The sequence below is a fragment of the Bos grunniens genome, chromosome 13 (assembly GCF_055505025.1).
Source record: "Bos grunniens cultivar Pamir isolate PY7600 chromosome 13, Bosgru_T2T1.0, whole genome shotgun sequence".
NCBI lineage: Eukaryota > Metazoa > Chordata > Mammalia > Artiodactyla > Bovidae > Bos > Bos grunniens.
Genome location: NC_141177.1, coordinates 19341234 through 19358477, shown reverse-complemented (window position 1 = coordinate 19358477; position 17244 = coordinate 19341234). Strand labels below are relative to the sequence as shown.

General features: G+C 46.2%; 1 protein-coding gene across 6 annotated transcripts in view; it reads left to right on the top strand.

Annotated features, from left to right (window-relative positions):
• ACSS2 (acyl-CoA synthetase short chain family member 2) overlaps positions 1-16865 on the top strand; it is a 46784-nt gene extending 29919 nt beyond the window's left edge. For 2 of the 6 annotated variants that reach the window (XM_086332225.1, XM_086332221.1), the window contains 17 exons: positions 2834-2925; positions 3144-3247; positions 3442-3514; positions 3794-3869; positions 4031-4145; positions 4926-4964; positions 8785-8922; positions 9909-10079; positions 10388-10521; positions 10713-10845; positions 10927-10983; positions 11175-11255; positions 12895-13003; positions 14446-14514; positions 14813-14989; positions 15781-15855; positions 15997-16865. In XM_086332225.1, the coding sequence (XP_086188351.1) occupies positions 3176-3247; positions 3442-3514; positions 3794-3869; positions 4031-4145; positions 4926-4964; positions 8785-8922; positions 9909-10079; positions 10388-10521; positions 10713-10845; positions 10927-10983; positions 11175-11255; positions 12895-13003; positions 14446-14514; positions 14813-14989; positions 15781-15855; positions 15997-16124 (1647 nt within the window). In that variant the 5' untranslated portion in view covers positions 2834-2925; positions 3144-3175 and the 3' untranslated portion in view covers positions 16125-16865. Of the gene's footprint in view, positions 1-2833; positions 2926-3143; positions 3248-3441; positions 3515-3793; positions 3870-4030; positions 4146-4925; positions 4965-8784; positions 8923-9908; positions 10080-10387; positions 10522-10712; positions 10846-10926; positions 10984-11174; positions 11256-12894; positions 13004-14445; positions 14515-14812; positions 14990-15780; positions 15856-15970 lie in introns of all 6 variants that reach the window. The other 4 variants (XM_086332226.1, XM_086332222.1, XM_086332223.1 and 1 more) reach the window with 3 other exon arrangements.
• The last annotated feature ends 379 nt before the right edge of the window (positions 16866-17244 follow it).

The following is a 17244-nucleotide window of genomic DNA, read 5'->3' as shown; positions in this document are numbered from 1 at the left end:
AGATATATTGTTAAATTTAAAAATTAAGCAAGATGATCAAGCTCTATATTTAAGATTTATGCAGTTTATTGAATGCATATTATATTCAATAAAAAACAAGATACAGAAAAATGCATATTGTATGCCACCATTTGTATAGGAAAAAAAGAGAGTATATAAACACAGAAGCATGTTTATATGCTTGTCTAATAGGCCTGTCCTGTGCTTAAAGCTCTTCTTTCCCACCTCCCCATTCTATGCTTTTTTGGGGACTTTGAAGTATTTATTTCTCTTCTGAACAGCGTTAAAATTCAATTTTCAAATTCACTTAAAAAATTTACATATCTTTTTATGTTCAGTTCAGGTCAGTTGCTCAGTTGTGTCCGACTCTTTGCGACCCCATGGACTGCAGCACGCCAGGCCGCCCTGTCCATCACCAACTCCCAGAGAATGCTCAAATTCATGTCCATTGAGTCGGTGATGTCATCCAACTGTCTCATTCTCTGTTGTCCCCTTCTCCTCCTGCCTTCAATCTTACCTAGCGTCAGGGTCTTTTCTAATAAGTCAGTTTTTCGCATCAGGTGGCCAAAGTATTGGAGTTTCAGCTTCAGCATCAGTCCTTCCAATGAACATTCAGAACTGATTTCCTTCAGGATTGACTGGTTTGATCTCCTTGCAGTCCAAGGGACTCTCAAGAGTCTTCTCCAACACCACCGTTCGAAAGCATCAATTCTTTGGCGCTCAGCTTTCTTTATGGTCCAACTCTCACATCCATACATGACTACTGGAAAAACAATAGCTTCAACTAGACAGACCTTTGTTGGCAAAGTAATGTCTCTGCTTTTTAATATGCTGTCTAGATTAGTCATAGCTTTTGTTCCAAGGAGCAAGCGTCTTTTAATTTCATGGCAGCAGTCACCATCTGCAGTGATTTTGGAGCCCAAAAAGATAAAGTCTGTCACTGTTTCATTTCCCCATCAATTTCCATGAAGTGATAGGACTAGATGCCATGATCTTAGTTTTCTGAATGTTGAGTTTTAAGCCAACTTTTTCACTCTCCTCTTTCACTTTCATCAAGAGGCTCTTTAGTTCTTCTTTGCTTTCTGCCATAAATGTGGTGCCATCTTTGTATCTGAGGTTATTGATATTTCTCCCAGCAGTACTGATTCTAGCTTGTGTTTCATCCAGTCCGGCATTTCACATGAAGTACGGAGAAGGCAATGGCACCCCACTCCAGTACTCTTGCCTGGAAAATCCCATGGATGGAGGAGCCTGGAAGGCTGCGGTCCATGGGGTCACTGAGGGTCGGACACGACTGAGCCACTTCACTTTCACTTTTCACTTTCATGCATTGGAGGAGGAAATGGCAACCCACTCTAGTATTCTTGCCTGGAGAATCCCAGGGACGGGGGAGCCTGGTGGGCTGCCGTCTGTGGGGTCGCACAGAGTCAAACATGATTGAAGCGACTTAGCAGCAGCAGCAGCACTCTGCATATAAGTTAAATAAGTAGGGTGACAATATACAGCCTTGACATACTCGTTTCTCAATTTGGAACCAGTCCATTGTTCCACGTCCAGTTCTAATTGTTCCTTCTTGACCTGCATACAGATTTCTCAGGAGGCAGGTAAGTTGGTCTGGTATTCCAATCTGTTTAAGAATTTTCCACAGTTTGTTGTGATCTACACAGTCAAAAGCTTTGGCATAGTCAATAAGCAGAAGTAGATGTTTTTCTGGAATTCTCTTGCTTTTTCTATGACCCAACAGATGTTCCAATTTGATCTTTGGTTCCTTTGCCTTTTGTAAATCCAGATTGAACATCTGGAATTTCTTGGTTCACATACTGTTGAAGACTAGCTTGAAGAATTTTGAGCATTACTTTGCTAGCATGTGAGATGAGTGCAATTGTGCAGTAGAATTATTTAAAAATCATAAAATTGAAAAATAATACTGAAGGGGATATTCTTACAGTTAAATCTTTGTATACAGTCTGAATCCTTAAGATGTCTTTTTAAAAATTTCTCGGTCATTATTATGTCATTCTTTATATCTTTCATAATGCTTATCATAATTGGAAATTAAATTATCTGTTATATTTTTACTTGTATATTTCCTGTACTATCATTGGAATATAAGCTTCATGTTGGGAGGGATTTTGCTTATCTTATTCTCAGTGCCTTATTTCTATTCATATATATAGCACATAGTAGTTGAATAAGCAAATGAATCGATGAAGAAATGACCGAAGGAAACCAGGCTGAAGCCTAGAAAGGAGTAGGAGGCAAGGCTGAGGAGGTAGACAGCAAGAAGTTGATAGAGGGTGGTGATTCTCAACTTTAAAGGTGCATCTGATTTACCTATTGATTCTTTATACCAACTTGTAGTAAAGAAGCAGATTCTTGGATCTTGTGATTGTGATTCTGAGTTTGGGCTCAGGAATCTACATTTTGACAAGTTCCCTAGGTGACTTGGGTACAAGTAATCTAGAGACCCCACTTTGAATAACACCAGTGCAATGCTGACATCACTTTCAGGAAGAATCACATTCGTGATACCATTTCTCCTTAATACATGCCTCGAATGGAAGAGAGAAGACCATGATCCCATTTTATCAAATGAGGTTCAGAGATGGCAGTGCATTTTCCAGTGATACACAGGTTGTGTATAAAGTATATCTTGTAAGCCCAGTGTATCTGATCAGTCAGCTCAAGGTGTGGTGGCAGATGGCTCACCCTCACAGAATATTCCCAGGCCTTGGTGTTAATGAATGGATTTTATGACTGTTCCTATTTTTGTTTGTTTGTTTGGGGAAGAAGTCATATTCCCTAATGACTGGCTCTTTCTGATACATCTCAGGGAGGGCAATGAGCCAGAGGAAACCACCCAGATCACATACCGAGAGCTTCTGGTCCAAGTGTGTCGGTTCAGCAATGTTCTCCGAAAACAGGGTGAGTGAGGGGATACAGGGAGAGGACTGGAGAGCCCAGCCTGGGGGTATCTGAGGACTTGGGGGAGGTTGACAAGGAAAAGAAGGAATCTGCTAACAGAAGAACAGGAAAGGTCACCTGGGAGGGGAGGTAGGTGGGTGGCAGATAATTGGATGAGAAGGAACACGTAGCAGCAGGTGGGATCCACTATGGTCCATGACCTGTGTCCTTTACCGCAGGCATTTGCAAGGGTGACCGAGTGGCCATCTACATGCCCATGATCCCGGAGCTCGTGGTGGCTATGCTGGCGTGTGCCCGCCTTGGGGCTCTGCACTCCATTGTGGTAGGAATTGGGGCTGGAGAAAGGGGCCTGGTTGGGGGTAGGGCTCAGGATAAGTAGGTTGAGCCTGGATGATGGAGAATCTGAAAAACAAGACTAAAGCATTTAGAATGTTTGTGTCATAGGTTCCTTATTCCTTTTCTTGTTCACTCGATCCTTGGGTTGCCATCTTTCTCAGTCTTTCTTCCCTTTTCTAGTTTGCGGGGTTCTCTTCAGAGTCTCTTTGTGAACGGATCCTGGATTCCAATTGTAGCCTTCTCATCACTACAGGTGACTAAGTCTCTCACCCCTCCCCCAAAACCCCCACACTCAAAGTCTTGGTCTTCAACCAGCTAGCTGGTATTTGGGGCTGCTTAATGTAAAGGGTAGGGGCAGCCTACCCTTTATTTCCTGCTTCCACCTCAGCCTTCCCTCTGTTAGCTCAAATTAGCTGGAAGATCCAGAGACAAGAGGCCTATCCAGGAAGGACTGAACATTGTACCTACTAGGGATAAAGGGGTAGAAGTGTGATGCCTTCCTAAGGCTTGGAATATCTGTTGCTCCCCAAAGATGCCTTCTACAGGGGGGAAAAGCTTGTCAACCTGAAGGAGCTGGCTGACGAGGCCCTGGAGAAGTGTCAGGAGAAGTAAGTGTGTTTGGTCTGCTGGCTACTGCCCTGAGTTGACTGGGCATTTCCCCAGTGCCAGGTTTCCTTTGTCCCTCCTACCCTAGATAGACATGGGTGGGTCTTGCCAAATTCTCCTTTGAGCCAACCAGCCCACCACTTCAGGCTTTTCTTTCCTCCAGGGGTTTCCCAGTGAAATGCTGCATTGTGGTCAAGCACCTGGGGCGGGCAGAGCTGGTCACAGGTGACTCTCCTAGCCAGTCTCCTCCGATTAAGAGGCCATGCCCGGATGTGCAGGTGAGTCTGGTACCATTATGCCCTCCTCTGGGCTCCAACTGGCTCCCTCTTCCTCCCCAGGAAGTTCCTGATGTCCATCTTTGTTTCCTTATCATAATGCTGAGGATCTAGGAGCAGTCCTCGGAATGGCCTCCCTGGCAGGGCTGGCTGGAGATAGGGGACTTTGACCTTGGATGTAGGTAGGGAGCTTTGGAAACTTAGCCCAAGAGATTGTGAGGAAGACTCCTGTGCTGGTTGGAGTATTCTGATGGGCATCAGGGATCTTTAGGGATTGGGCTTGGGTTAGAAATGGGCTGACCTGGGTGACTATATGTAGTCATCTTAAATACTGGTCTTTGGTTTGGGGTGGGCTACCTATGTGGTCCCACCATGGAAAGACCAGGATCTGCCCCTCAATAGATGGCCCTTGATAGCTTTGGATACATGCTTCTGATGAAAAAGCCCAGTGGTGGCCTCCAGGTCTAAGAGGCATGAAGGATAAAAGCTCCAGGGTCCAGAAGGACAGGGGTTTCTGAAATTCTGTGACTTGAGAGGCTTTGAGTAGTCTTAGAGCTAGACAGACTTGAGTCTGGTCTAGGAACATTGGAGACCCTGTCAGCATTTGGGGTTCTGAGTGTATAGAGGCTATGAACAGAATCAGGAAAATGGAGGCTGGGAGGACCAGTGAGAGAGGAACCAGAGGGAAAGGAAGCAGCCAGAGGTTTGGGGCACATTGACCCTTCCCTCCCCCTCTCCTATCCTTGGACCCTGCTCACCACCCTTTCCGTGGGCTCTTAACAGGGTAAGCCGAAAGAGAAACCCAAGCACATCCGGCCCCAGGTATCCACCTCTGCATTGCCTTGGGCACTGCTTTCCTGCATGCTTGTTTGCTTGTCCAACTGCTCTTTGCCTGTTCGCCCCATTGAGGTGACTGCCAGACCTAACCCCCTTCTCTCTACCCTTAGTTAGTCTAAGTCACTCTGTAGGGTCATGAGACCAAATGCTTATTGTTCTGAATTGGCATAGAGCATGGATCTCAGAGAGGTAGCAACAGACATCCCATTTCACTCCTGCTTCTCAGGACCATTGCGGGAGAGAGGACCAAGCTGTCTGTCAGAAAGTTTTTACTGTGCACTTAGCTGAGGCAGAACCAGGAAAGACAGGAGGAACAGGTAGAGGGGATGCAGACCTTGACGTTGGGAATCACCATCAAGTTGGCAGCTGAGAAGAAGGCTCCTAAATATATTTATAAACTACTTTGGGATTTACAAACTACACATAAACTCTGATATAATTAAATGCTAAATTGAACAAAAGTTATATTGTAGGTGATTCTAAGAAGAGAGACTCTTAAGTGGGGACTCAAAGCTGATTAGTATAGAGGAGAGACTGGGTTTGGAGTCCAGAGACCAATTTTTAGCTATATGACCTTAAATGAGTCACCCCTTCTCTTTGGACTTCAGTTCCCTTATCAGTAATGGAGACATGATAGTAAATGCTTTAAAAGAACCTCTTTGCTTACTAAAACAAAACATAAAAGCCACTATTCCTCTTGAGTTTTACCATCCTCATAGGATGTCTTACTCTAAATCTGCTATGATCAACCTCTTAGGCTAATGGTAAATATAATACACCTTTTCTCTATTCTCATTAGCACGGTGGAGACAGATCTGAGTCTTAGGGAAAAATGTTTTCATTTGAAAACTCAGGCAGGGACCTAAGACTTTTCTCTTGAAAGAGGAAACAAACTTAGTGGTTAGAATATAGGCTCTGGAGTCAGACCACTTGGCTTCACATCTTGGCTCTGTTACCTGCTATGTGGGAACTTGGGCAAGTTTCTTAAGCTCCTTTACTTCAGTTTCCCCATCTCTAAAATAAGGATAAAATTGTACCTACCCGACAGGGTTTTGTCAGTATAGGTAAAGTGTTCGACACATAATAACTGCTCCATAAATGTTAGCTTTTATTATTTCTAATATAGCAGACAGGCTGGCATTTCTAAAAGGGAGTTTAGAAAAGAAATAAACTCTTTTAATTCTTAATACCAGAGGTTGTTAGGCCACAGGCTCCTGGAATTTTATTTCTTGGAGGTAAAAAGACTCAGTTACCAAAAACCCAAAGACCATAAAAATCGGCTTACAAAACCCAGGTTGGTTGGCCTGAGAACTGTAGTCAAAACAGTGGAAATCTTGGCAGAGCTCCAAACCCCTCATTCTTAAGCAGTCTTCAAGGGAGGGCCTGTTACAGTTGGCAGGGACCTTCCTCAAACATATTACCTATAAGCTTCCTCATATTCCTCTCTCACACCTGGCAGCTGCCCTCCCTAAGGCTTTCCTGGTCCAATAACAAAGGCCAGCTCCTTGATTCTTATTTCAGAAAATGCAAACCTTTTCCTGGTTCCAAGCCCTGGGCCCTCATAGGTATACACCTAATTCACAACCAACATGTGTGCCACTGATTGCTCTCAGCCTGCTTCCTGGTGCTGGTTATCAGCTCCCCACCTGGAGTATCCACCCCACCGTCCTTACCCACACCCACAAAGGAAGCAGTTTTACAAGATTACAAGAGTCCCCTCACTGCCACAGTGTAACTGTGCTTTGCCCTTGCGTGTACCTAGTGCCTTTTCTGTGACCATCCACACCAGCACCATAGACTAGCTGCATTTGCTCAAAGCACTATTGACACACTTCTTCTTAAACACATTAGTGCCCTCATCTCAAGTAGATCATCTGGTGGGCAAAAAATTATTCATGTGACAATGTATGTGTACACCTGTATGGCTATTCCAATTTTAAAAAAAAGTAGGGTGTATTTTTGTATTTTCTAGCTTGTGGGGACCTTCTCTCTGTTCTTTTTCTTCTTAATGGTGTCTCTCTTGACCTGGACTTGTCATGCCAGAAACTTCAAATTCTCCAGAGTAAGAGACAGATAGTTCAGAAAAAAGAGAATGGTAATTTTTAATTTATCAAGGTATGTGTCTAACACTGTGGGGCTTTGAAACCAAATATGCACACAATAAATTACTATATAACCATATAATGAGAGGAATAGGATGTTTCCTCTTATACTATCATGTCTACCTGCCAAATGGGACTATAGAACAAGGAAGTAATGAATATGAAACAGTTTTGTGACAGTTAAACCAAACCCACAATAGTTTCCATCATCACACTCTTATTTCACCTCCCAGAGGAGTTCAGTGGAATTAACTTTTCACCTTCCTGACATACATCAGTCTTCTCTGCCCACCCAGACAATCCAAGGCTTGATGTTTACTAGGTAATAACAGATTTCCTTTGATGTTTCCAAAATCCTGTGAGACTATCAGGGCAAGAATGACTATCCTCATTTTAAAAATGAGTAACTTGAGGTAGAGTGGCTTGCCCATGGTCATATATATCTAGGAAGTGGCAGAACTGGGAATCGAAATCCAGTGCAACTTTGGACGAACTCAGGGAATACAACTTCACTCAGCAAAGAGTAGACTTAAAACCAGTTTTCACACAGGTGATATAATTCAGAAAGTAAAACAGTTTCAAGGAAAGTTTACAAAAATTTCAGGATGACAGATCTGAAAGACACTTCAGTATTCGAGGGACATCCTTCTACTGGGAGAAATCCACCTTGATCCTTTTCCACCAACTTAAAGCAAAGTTTCCTTCTGAATGGAACCTCAAGGAAGTGTCTTTATGAGAAACCCATTGGTACCACTGGTATAGGGTCAGGGCAGAGCTGGAGTAGGAACCTCCAGATGTGGATGATGTCCGTACATGCAAAAAAAGATGCTTAGACCAACATCTGTTGACTTCTTTTGCTACTAACTATTGGGGTCAGGTACCCCCCTCACCTGCAGGCTCTGACTAATTCTGCATTTCTGAATTGTGTGGTATCTGCATCCCTGCTGATGAGCCACTAGTCCCATAAGTATATATGTGTGTATACAGGCCTGTGTATGCATATTCATTCATCCAACAAAATTTTACTGAGTGCCTGTTGAGTGCTAGGCATTTTACTAGGTGTTGGAGATTTAGAGGGGTGGGCAAGAAAGATAGACATGCCAATGTACTCATAGAGGTCACTATCTGGGGAGACGGTAATCAAGTAAACAGCTAAATAAAATAACTGGAAATATGTGCTATGTGGTAAAGAAATAAGGTGCTGTGATCAAGAATTATAGCAGGGGTGGGAATTCCTTGGCCATCCAGAGTTAAGACTCTGCGCTTTCACTGCTAAGGGCCCACGTTCAATTCCTGGTTGGGAAACTAATCTCACAAGCTGATTAAAAAAAAAAAAAGAAGAATAGTAGGGGTGAGGGTGGGTCTGGGAGCCTATCAGATGCTGTTTAGGTTAAACCTTTCCAAGAAGGTGACATTTAAGCTAGGAATGACCCGAGAAGGGACCAACCAAGGGGGCCGCCTCCGCCTGAGGCCAGGTGAGAGAAGTTCTGAAGCAGGGTGCTGGGAGTACCCAAGAAGCCTCCTGGTTCTGTTTCTGTTCTCCCTGCCCCATTTCACCCTCTCTGGGCCCTTCCTCCCTCTCAGGACCTCCATCTGCCACTCCTGCCCTGGCCTCTCCAGGTGCTAGGTAGGGGTGAATTTTGCCCCCAGCCTGATCTGTTCACAATTCCTCGTTGCCCATTCCTATTTTCTGCCCCCTGCAGATCTCCTGGAATGAGGGGGTTGACTTGTGGTGGCATGAACTCATGCAGAAGGCAGGGGATGAGTGTGAGCCTGAATGGTGTGATGCTGAAGACCCTCTCTTCATCCTGTACACCAGTGGCTCCACAGGCAAACCCAAGGCAAGTGTGTGTGTGTGTGTGTGGGTACATACACTGTGTGAGGGTGAGAAGTGAGTTTCTGAGGAAACATGTAATGACATGAAATTTACAACTCAGAAATATCACATTACCTTTTCTAAATCAAATTGACATAAATCCTCAATCACTGATGGTGAAGCCCAAGGTCAGACAATTCAAGTGGGGAGCCTCAGGGTGCCCAGAAAAGGAGGAAAGGATAAATCCATGGGGCTGACATCTGTGTTTCCTGCCCATACCCACGTGGTTTGGTTGAAGAAGAGCTGCCTGTAAAGTCAAGGCCAAGAGTGGGCACAGGGATCCCTCTTTGCCTTCTTGACTACAGCTCTTAGAGTTCAATCCCTTTCACATGCCACACTGGTAACATCTAGTCCCTCCCGGAGCAGTGTGGGAACTGGAAACACTTAGAACTCTGACTTAAAAGATATATCACTCTACCTTCCACTCGCCACATCCATAAATTATTCTCTCCACAAGCTTTGGAGTATTCCTCAGTGAACCTTTAGAGACACAATTTGGGCCTCTCTTTCCTTGGAGAAGAAAATGGCAACCCACTCCAGTATTCTTGCCTGGAAAATCCCATGGATGGAGGAGCCTGGTAGGGATGAGATATTAATGGAGCAAGCAAAGAAGATTATCTTTTTTCCCCACTCTCATTCTATCAACGAATAATTGTATGCGTGTGCACACACAACAGAGACACTATTGGATGTGAGTGTACTGAAAGGGTTCATGTGTGTGAAAGTAATGTGGGTGGTTCAGAAATACCATCTTAGGGTGTGAGTGTGGATGATGGACTGACTATATAAATACATGTGGTGTGTGAAGTGGGAACGTGGAGAAAGCAGGATGGAAGAGAGATGGATGCTGTGAAAGCAGTGCTGGCAGGGCCAGAATCCTGGGGAGGCTTTTCCTCTACATTTGGTAGTCAGCGAGGGTGAGCCCAACTTGAGGCCCTATTCTCTCCACAGGGCGTGTTACACACAGTTGGGGGCTACATGCTCTATGTGGCCACAACCTTCAAGTATGTGTTTGACTTTCATGCGGAGGATGTGTTCTGGTGCACCGCAGACATTGGCTGGATCACTGGCCATTCCTATGTCACCTATGGGCCACTGGCCAATGGTGCCACCAGTGTTTTGGTAAGAAGGGTGCTGGGACCCATGACTACCTGGCTTATTTAGGGGATGGACAAGATGATCCTGGGTGATGACCTCCTAAAGCCACCTTGCCTAGAGGCAGAGGGACTTATACAATGACCTGTTTCCTTGAGAAAGAGGAGTTCTCAGAGGGTTGTATATGCTGAGTGGGAAAATCTCTTGGCTTGTCTGGTAAGGGTGTGAAGACAGGGATTTGTCAGAAAAGGCAAAATACTGAGCCTGAGGGTATGGTAGGGGGATGGAGGGACTATTGAGAAGGGCTGAAAATGACCAGCCATTATTGGGGTCAGTTTGAGGGGATTCCCACATACCCGGATGTCAGCCGCCTATGGAATATCGTGGAGAAGTACAAGGTGACCAAGTTCTACACAGCACCTACAGCCATCCGTCTGCTCATGAAGTTTGGAGATGAGCCTGTTACCAAGTGAGACCCCTCTCTGGCTGCTGCCCCTTGAGTGTCCCTCAGAGCTGGTGCTGGCCTTTGCACAGTCCTTTCCAGCCCATTATTCTAACACCCTGGCTTGGAATAGGGGAGGGGGCAGAAGAGCCTGTGCATGTCTTCCTGGTTCCTAGTGGTGCTCAGAGCCTCCCTTTCTCCCCACTGTTCTGCCCAAGGCACAGCCGGGCGTCCTTACAGGTGCTAGGAACTGTGGGCGAACCTATCAACCCTGAGGCCTGGCTCTGGTACCACCGGGTGGTAGGTGCACAGCGCTGCCCCATTGTGGACACCTTCTGGCAGACAGAGACAGTAAGTAACAGGTTCAGAAGGCTGGGGCTCAGGCACAGTGTGCGAAGACTGACTCAAACCCCCGGTCTCTGACTTCCACAGGGTGGCCATATGCTGACCCCGCTCCCTGGGGCCATACCCATGAAGCCTGGTTCTGCTGTGAGTGAGGCTCCCCTGGCTGGTCCTGGGCTAGGCCGGGGAGAGTCTTGGGGCATTCAGCCTAGGTAGAGGGTAGGGGGCTGGACTGATAGGTGTGGGGAATCTGGGGCTCTGGGGCTCTCTAGAGGTAGAGAGTTGAGTCAGAGTTGTCTCATTCCTCGTTGTGAGTCCTGTCTCCTGTTTGCTTCTAGACCTTCCCATTCTTCGGGGTAGCTCCTGCGATCCTGAATGAGTCTGGGGAAGAGTTAGAAGGTGAAGCTGAAGGCTATCTGGTGAGATCCTAGCCCTTGTGGGTCTTTGATGAGGGGGAGGGGAGGATGGTCCACAAAAGGGCACAGTGTGCTTTCCTTTAGAGTTTAGAACCTAACCTTTCCTGGTAGCTGCTTTTGGCTAAAGCTCCCTGGTTGAGGGTTTATCCTCTGCAGAGAGACCCTAGTGGGGCAATCCTTCTGGATATTTTGCCTGCCTCTAGGCCTTTTGGCCCACAAGACTCTTAAGGGCTCTACTCAAAGATACTTGATGGTGCCTTTTTGGGTCTGAAAGACAGTGGAAAATCATATAGGCTCCAGAGTCAACCTGCCTGGGTGCAAACCTGGCTCTGCCTCTTCTGTGACTTTAGATAAGTTACCTAACCCCTCTGAACATAAATATTCTCATTTGTAAAAGAGTTACCATAGTACCTTTGTCTGGAGAAGGAAATGACAACTCACTGCAGTACTCTTGCCTGGGAAATCCCATAGACAGAGAAGCCTGGAGGGCTGTAGTCCCTGGGATCGCAAAAAAGAGTCGGACATGACTTAGCAACTAAACAGCAATAGCAGCAGTATCTTTATCCCCTGTGGTTGCTGGATTGATTAGATGATTCATGTGAAGGGTTTATTTAGCACAGAACCTAAGAGTTGGTGCTTGATAAATGTAAGCTGTTGTGATCATTTAGTAGTTGTAGGGAGATCATTAGCACCCTCACCCTCCAACCCACTTTGTTTTTACTAAGAGCAAGCTTCCCTGGTAGCTCAAGACGGTGAAGAATCTGCCTGCAATGCAGGAGACCTGGGTTCGATCCCTGGGTGGGGAAGATCCTCTGGAGAAGGGAATGACTATGCAATTCAGTATTCTTGCCTGGAGAATCCCATGGACAGAGGAGCCTGTCAGACTACAGTTCCTGGGGTCCCAAAGAGTCAGACATGACTGAGTGACTAATACACTTTTAAAAGAGCAAGTTAGTAACATGGGCAAGACTTGAACCCAGGTCCTCTGACTCTTAGAATAGAGTTCTGTCCATCCCACCAATCTGCTGCCACAGGACATTACTGATTGGGGCAATAATTACTTACTTATGTGTGGGTCCCACATTTTTATGTAACTGCTTTCATTTGTATCAAATTGTACCTGCATCCCTGAGGGATTACCTAAAAGGAGACTCAAGGTACTTCCCTTGTGGTCCAGTAGCTAAGACTCCACATTCCCAATGCAGGGGGCTGGGTTCGATCCCCGGTTGGGGAGCTACATCCTGCATGCCACAACTAAGATCCAGTGGAGCCAAATAAATAAAAATCATTTTTTTTTAAAAAAGGAGACTCAAATTTACTAAATGCTTATTACCAACAAAGCATGTGCTAGGCAGCTTCCACATACTATTAATTTAATCCTCAAAATAACTTTGGCAGGTAGAAATTATTTTCTCTGATTTACAGATAAGGATCCTGAAACTCAGAGACGTAAAGTTACTTACCTGAGGCCACACAGTAAGTGGCAGAGTTAGGATTCCAAGCCTAGACTGTCTCCAAAGCATATACTTTGTTCTACTTCTTGGGAATGGCATTCAAGCTATTTCTCCTAAGGTTTGGCAAAGACGTAACTGTCTTCCTGTGAGACAGTGTAGCAGATGGTTACCACTTCCTCATCCTCCAGGTGTTCAAGCAGCCTTGGCCAGGGATCATGCGCACGGTCTATGGGAACCACGAACGCTTTGAGACCACCTACTTTAAGAAGTTCCCCGGGTACTACGTGACAGGAGATGGTGAGCCTTGGCTATCCCTTTCCCACACCTCCCACTAAGACATGTACCATCCCCTTTCATTTTCAAGAAGAGTTGGTTAGGGATGTGTCTTATGTATCAATGTGTAATATCCAGTCAGAGATACAGAGAAGACCATAAGAACAGGAATGAGTGTTGCAGAAAGGCTCTCAGCACGGTGCTGAGATTTGATGTATGAGGGAAAATGTTCTTGTTTCCATCACTGCTGGGCTGAAAGAGAGGCAGCACATGGCAGTATGTATTACCATGTCAAGTGCGTCCCCATGTCTGGAGCCTATGTTTGCCCATGTGTCCATCCACCAATCCATTCTTCCATAAATATTTATTGAGCACGTACTACTTATCTAAGCACAGATGTTACCATGAATAAGGTGGGCAAGGTCTCTGCTCTCATGGGGTTTACATTACATCCTCTCTAGTGAAGACAGACAGGCAGTAAATTCAGCAAATAAATACTGCAGGGACAGCCACCATACATGGGATGGTGAGAAGTTTCTTTGAAGTGTTATTTGACCAGAGACCTAAAGAAGCAGCCAGGTATGGGAATATCTGGAGTAAAAATGAATGTTCTGTACCAGAGAGACATAAGCATGCAATGTCTGATGAACAGACTGAAGCTTGTGTAGCTGGAATGTAGTGAGCAACAGCAAGAATGTTGTATCAAGTTGGAGAGGGAGATAATACAGGGCCTTGTGAGCCATGGTGAGGAATTTGGATTTTATCCAGTGTACGGTGGGAGACCATCAGGCTTTTTAAGCAGAGAAGTGATTATAATTTATATATTATTTAGAAAATAACTTTGCTTGTTTTATGGAGAATAGACTTTAGGTCAGTATATTAGTTATACTAATTAACTCCAAACCTGGCAGCTAAAAACAATAATTATCTCATAGTTTCTGAGGATCAGGATTCTGTGAGTGGCTTCGCTGGTGGTTCTTATTCAGAATTTCTTGTGGGTTGCAGTCAACCTGTGGTTGGGGCTGCAGTCATCTAAAGGTCTGACTGAGCCTGGAGGACCCACTTCTAAGCTCACTTATGTGGCTGTTGGCAGGAATCTTCAGTTCCTTGCCACATGGACCTCTCCATAGGGCTACTCATGACACGGCAGCTGGCTGACCCCAGAGCAAATAATCAGAGAGAATGCAACCAAGATAGAAGCCACAGTGTCTTCTATAATCTTATCTCAGAAATGACATCCTATCATCTCTGCCAAATGCGATTGCTCAGGAGACAAACCCTAGTACAGTGAGATAAAGGACTACACAGGGATACAGATACCAGGAGACGGAGGTTGGTGTGACCGTCTTGGAGCCTGGCTAGCACAGCAGGAAGACTTGTTAGGAGGCTGTTGCCATGGGTACAGCAGTTTGGTGATGTGGATCGCTGTGGTATCCTACTGTGGTGTATTTATTTTCCCCTCCCAGGCTGCCGGCGGGACAAGGATGGCTATTACTGGATCACTGGCAGGATCGATGACATGCTGAACGTATCTGGTGAGGGCTAGGGACCATCGTCCCTTCTCATTAACCCTGCTCGCCCAGCAACTCACAGCCAAAGCCTTCTAAGAGAGCCAGACCATACCTGGAGTGCAGTGTTCATTTCTGGGCTGAAGTAATAAACACTGAAGAGTAATAAACACTGGGAGGAGAGGAACCAGGATGGTGGGCAACAATGTCCCTTGAGGAATGAATGAAAGGCTGTCCCTGTTTGACCAGACCGGGACTGCCTTATTGGCACAGATGGAACAGGGGCTGGGGTCTCTCTCATGGCAACTTCCTTTCCCTTGACAAGGACACCTGCTGAGCACGGCAGAGGTGGAGTCAGCACTCGTGGAACACAAGGCTGTTGCAGAGGCAGCCGTGGTTGGACACCCTCATCCTGTGAAGGGCGAATGCCTCTACTGCTTTGTCACCTTGTGCGATGGCCACATCTTCAGCCCAGCTCTCACTGAGGAGCTCAAGAAGCAGAGTAAGGAGCTTCCCTGGGCAGGGATTGCCAGGTCTGTCCTGATGGCCCAGTCACCACAGCAGGTTGTTGGGGAGGGGCTGTAGTGAGCTAGTTTCTCAAACCACAAACAGATCCCAGGAGCCGACTGCCCTCTTCCCACTCAGTCTCCATCATGCTAATAATGATTGACATTTGTAGAATTCTTTCTTTGTGCCACTGAACTAAGCATTTTAAATGCATTAATACATTTAATCTCTAGTCACCTCCATGAAGCTTCCCAGGTGGCACAGTGGTAAAGAATCTGCCTGCCAATGCAGGAGATGCAGAAGACATGGGTTCGATCCCTGGGTCACAAAGATCCCCTGGAGTAGGAAATGGCAACCCACTCCAGTATTCTTGCCTGGAAAACTCCATGAACAGAGGAGCCTGATGGGCTACAGTCCATGGGGTCACAAAGAGCTGGACACAACTGAACAACTGAGAGCACACACCTCCATGAAATAGATCCTATTGTTACTCTCCTTCTAAAGATGAAGAAATTGAGGCTCAGAGAATTTAGGAATAAATCACTGGTTCGAGGCCACACTGCAAGTAAAGTGAATTTCAACTCTAGCAGGCTGATTCTAGAGCTTGAGTTCCATGAGGGTGAATTAATATACAATGAGAGAGTAAAGAGACAATGTGTTAAAAAGAGAGAAAGACAAAAAGTGAGCCTGAGAATGATTAGGTTGGGAACAAAGCCATCTCTGCCTTGGTTTTGGGCAGCCTGGCTAAGGGTACTGGAAAAATGTGTAATGATTTGTTGGTTACAGTTAGAGAAAAGATTGGCCCCATTGCCACACCGGATTACATCCAGAATGCACCTGGATTGCCTAAAACTCGCTCAGGTATGTTCAGAGGCCTCTAGGGATTGGGATTGGATGGGCCAAGGCCCACTAGGGGCGAGTATGCGTGGATGGAAGCTTTTGGCAGGGCCGGAGTGGGTCAGTGTGTTGTCACCAGGTAACCAGAAGCGTGTGGACCCCCAGGGAAAATCATGAGGCGGGTGCTTCGGAAGATCGCTCAGAATGACCACGACCTGGGGGACACGTCCACTGTAGTCGACCCATCCATCATCACCCAGCTCTTCAGCCACCGCTGCTTGACCATCCAATGAATAAGATCCTGCCTGGAACCCAGGATTACCCCCTGCTTGGCTTTCCAAAGTTTTGCCCACCCTCCCTACCCCCATCCAGGAGTGCTGAGGGCCAGTGCTGACCCACAACACTTCCCTTGTCCAGCTGTCTGGGACCGAGGACCATCTTTGCTTCTGGGTGGAGGCAACTTCCTGCGACCACCAGGCAGATGCGAGAGGGCCCAGGTCAGCCTCAGGCTGTGCCCCTAGACTGCAAAGAGCCCTTGGAGCCCTGAAGGGACCTGAAGGTCATGTCCCAAACCCAAGTGTTCAGTGGGCAAATGAGGGCATGGACTGAAACAGGGAAGCAACTCTAATCCTATGTCATCTCTCTCAGGAAGCACCAGTACTTATCTTGGGCATGCACTTGCCCCGAGAAATGCCTGTTTGTGAGTCCTGGAAGAATGATTATTTTTTAAAACGTTTTGTTGCTTCTCTTGTGCGTCTGAATTCCCTTTTGTACCGGATGGCAGTGCCTGTCTGCCATCTGTTCCAGGGGCTCTGCAGGCAGCCTCAGTTTCCGGAGGGCTTTCAGATCATTTGTGTCCTTGAAGGAATACCTGTGTTATGCTGCCAGGACCAGAGGAGCTCACTTTTCTTGTCCTCTGTTCCCAGCCCCCCTGAACAGTCTTGCTCATGAGAGATGTTCTCAGATGAAGCTCTTTTTTCCTACCCAAGTTGTACTCAGGCCCTGTGGTTGTAGGAATAAAGTCTGTGACTTCATGAAGGTGGTGACTTGCTTTCTCAGTGTCTTACACGGTGCATACTTACTGGCTGCTCTGATTTGTGTGGGGGATGGGAAGGGGAGTGATTTTCCTCAGGAATACCCCAATATTCCTTCCAGAATTTTGGGTCTAGGCAGCACTAGGCAGGGCAATGCTGGAGACCCAGGTTCGATCCCTGGGTCGGGAAGATCCCCTGGGGAAGGGAATGGCAACCCAATATTCTTGCCTGGAGAATCCCATGGACAGAGGAGCCTGACAGTCCATGGGGTCGCAAAGAGTCAGACACGACTAAGCAACCTACACTTTCATTTTCACCAGGGCTTCCAGGCCCTTTGACAAATTCTTGAGCTAAGCAGGAAAGCAACTAAAGCCACATC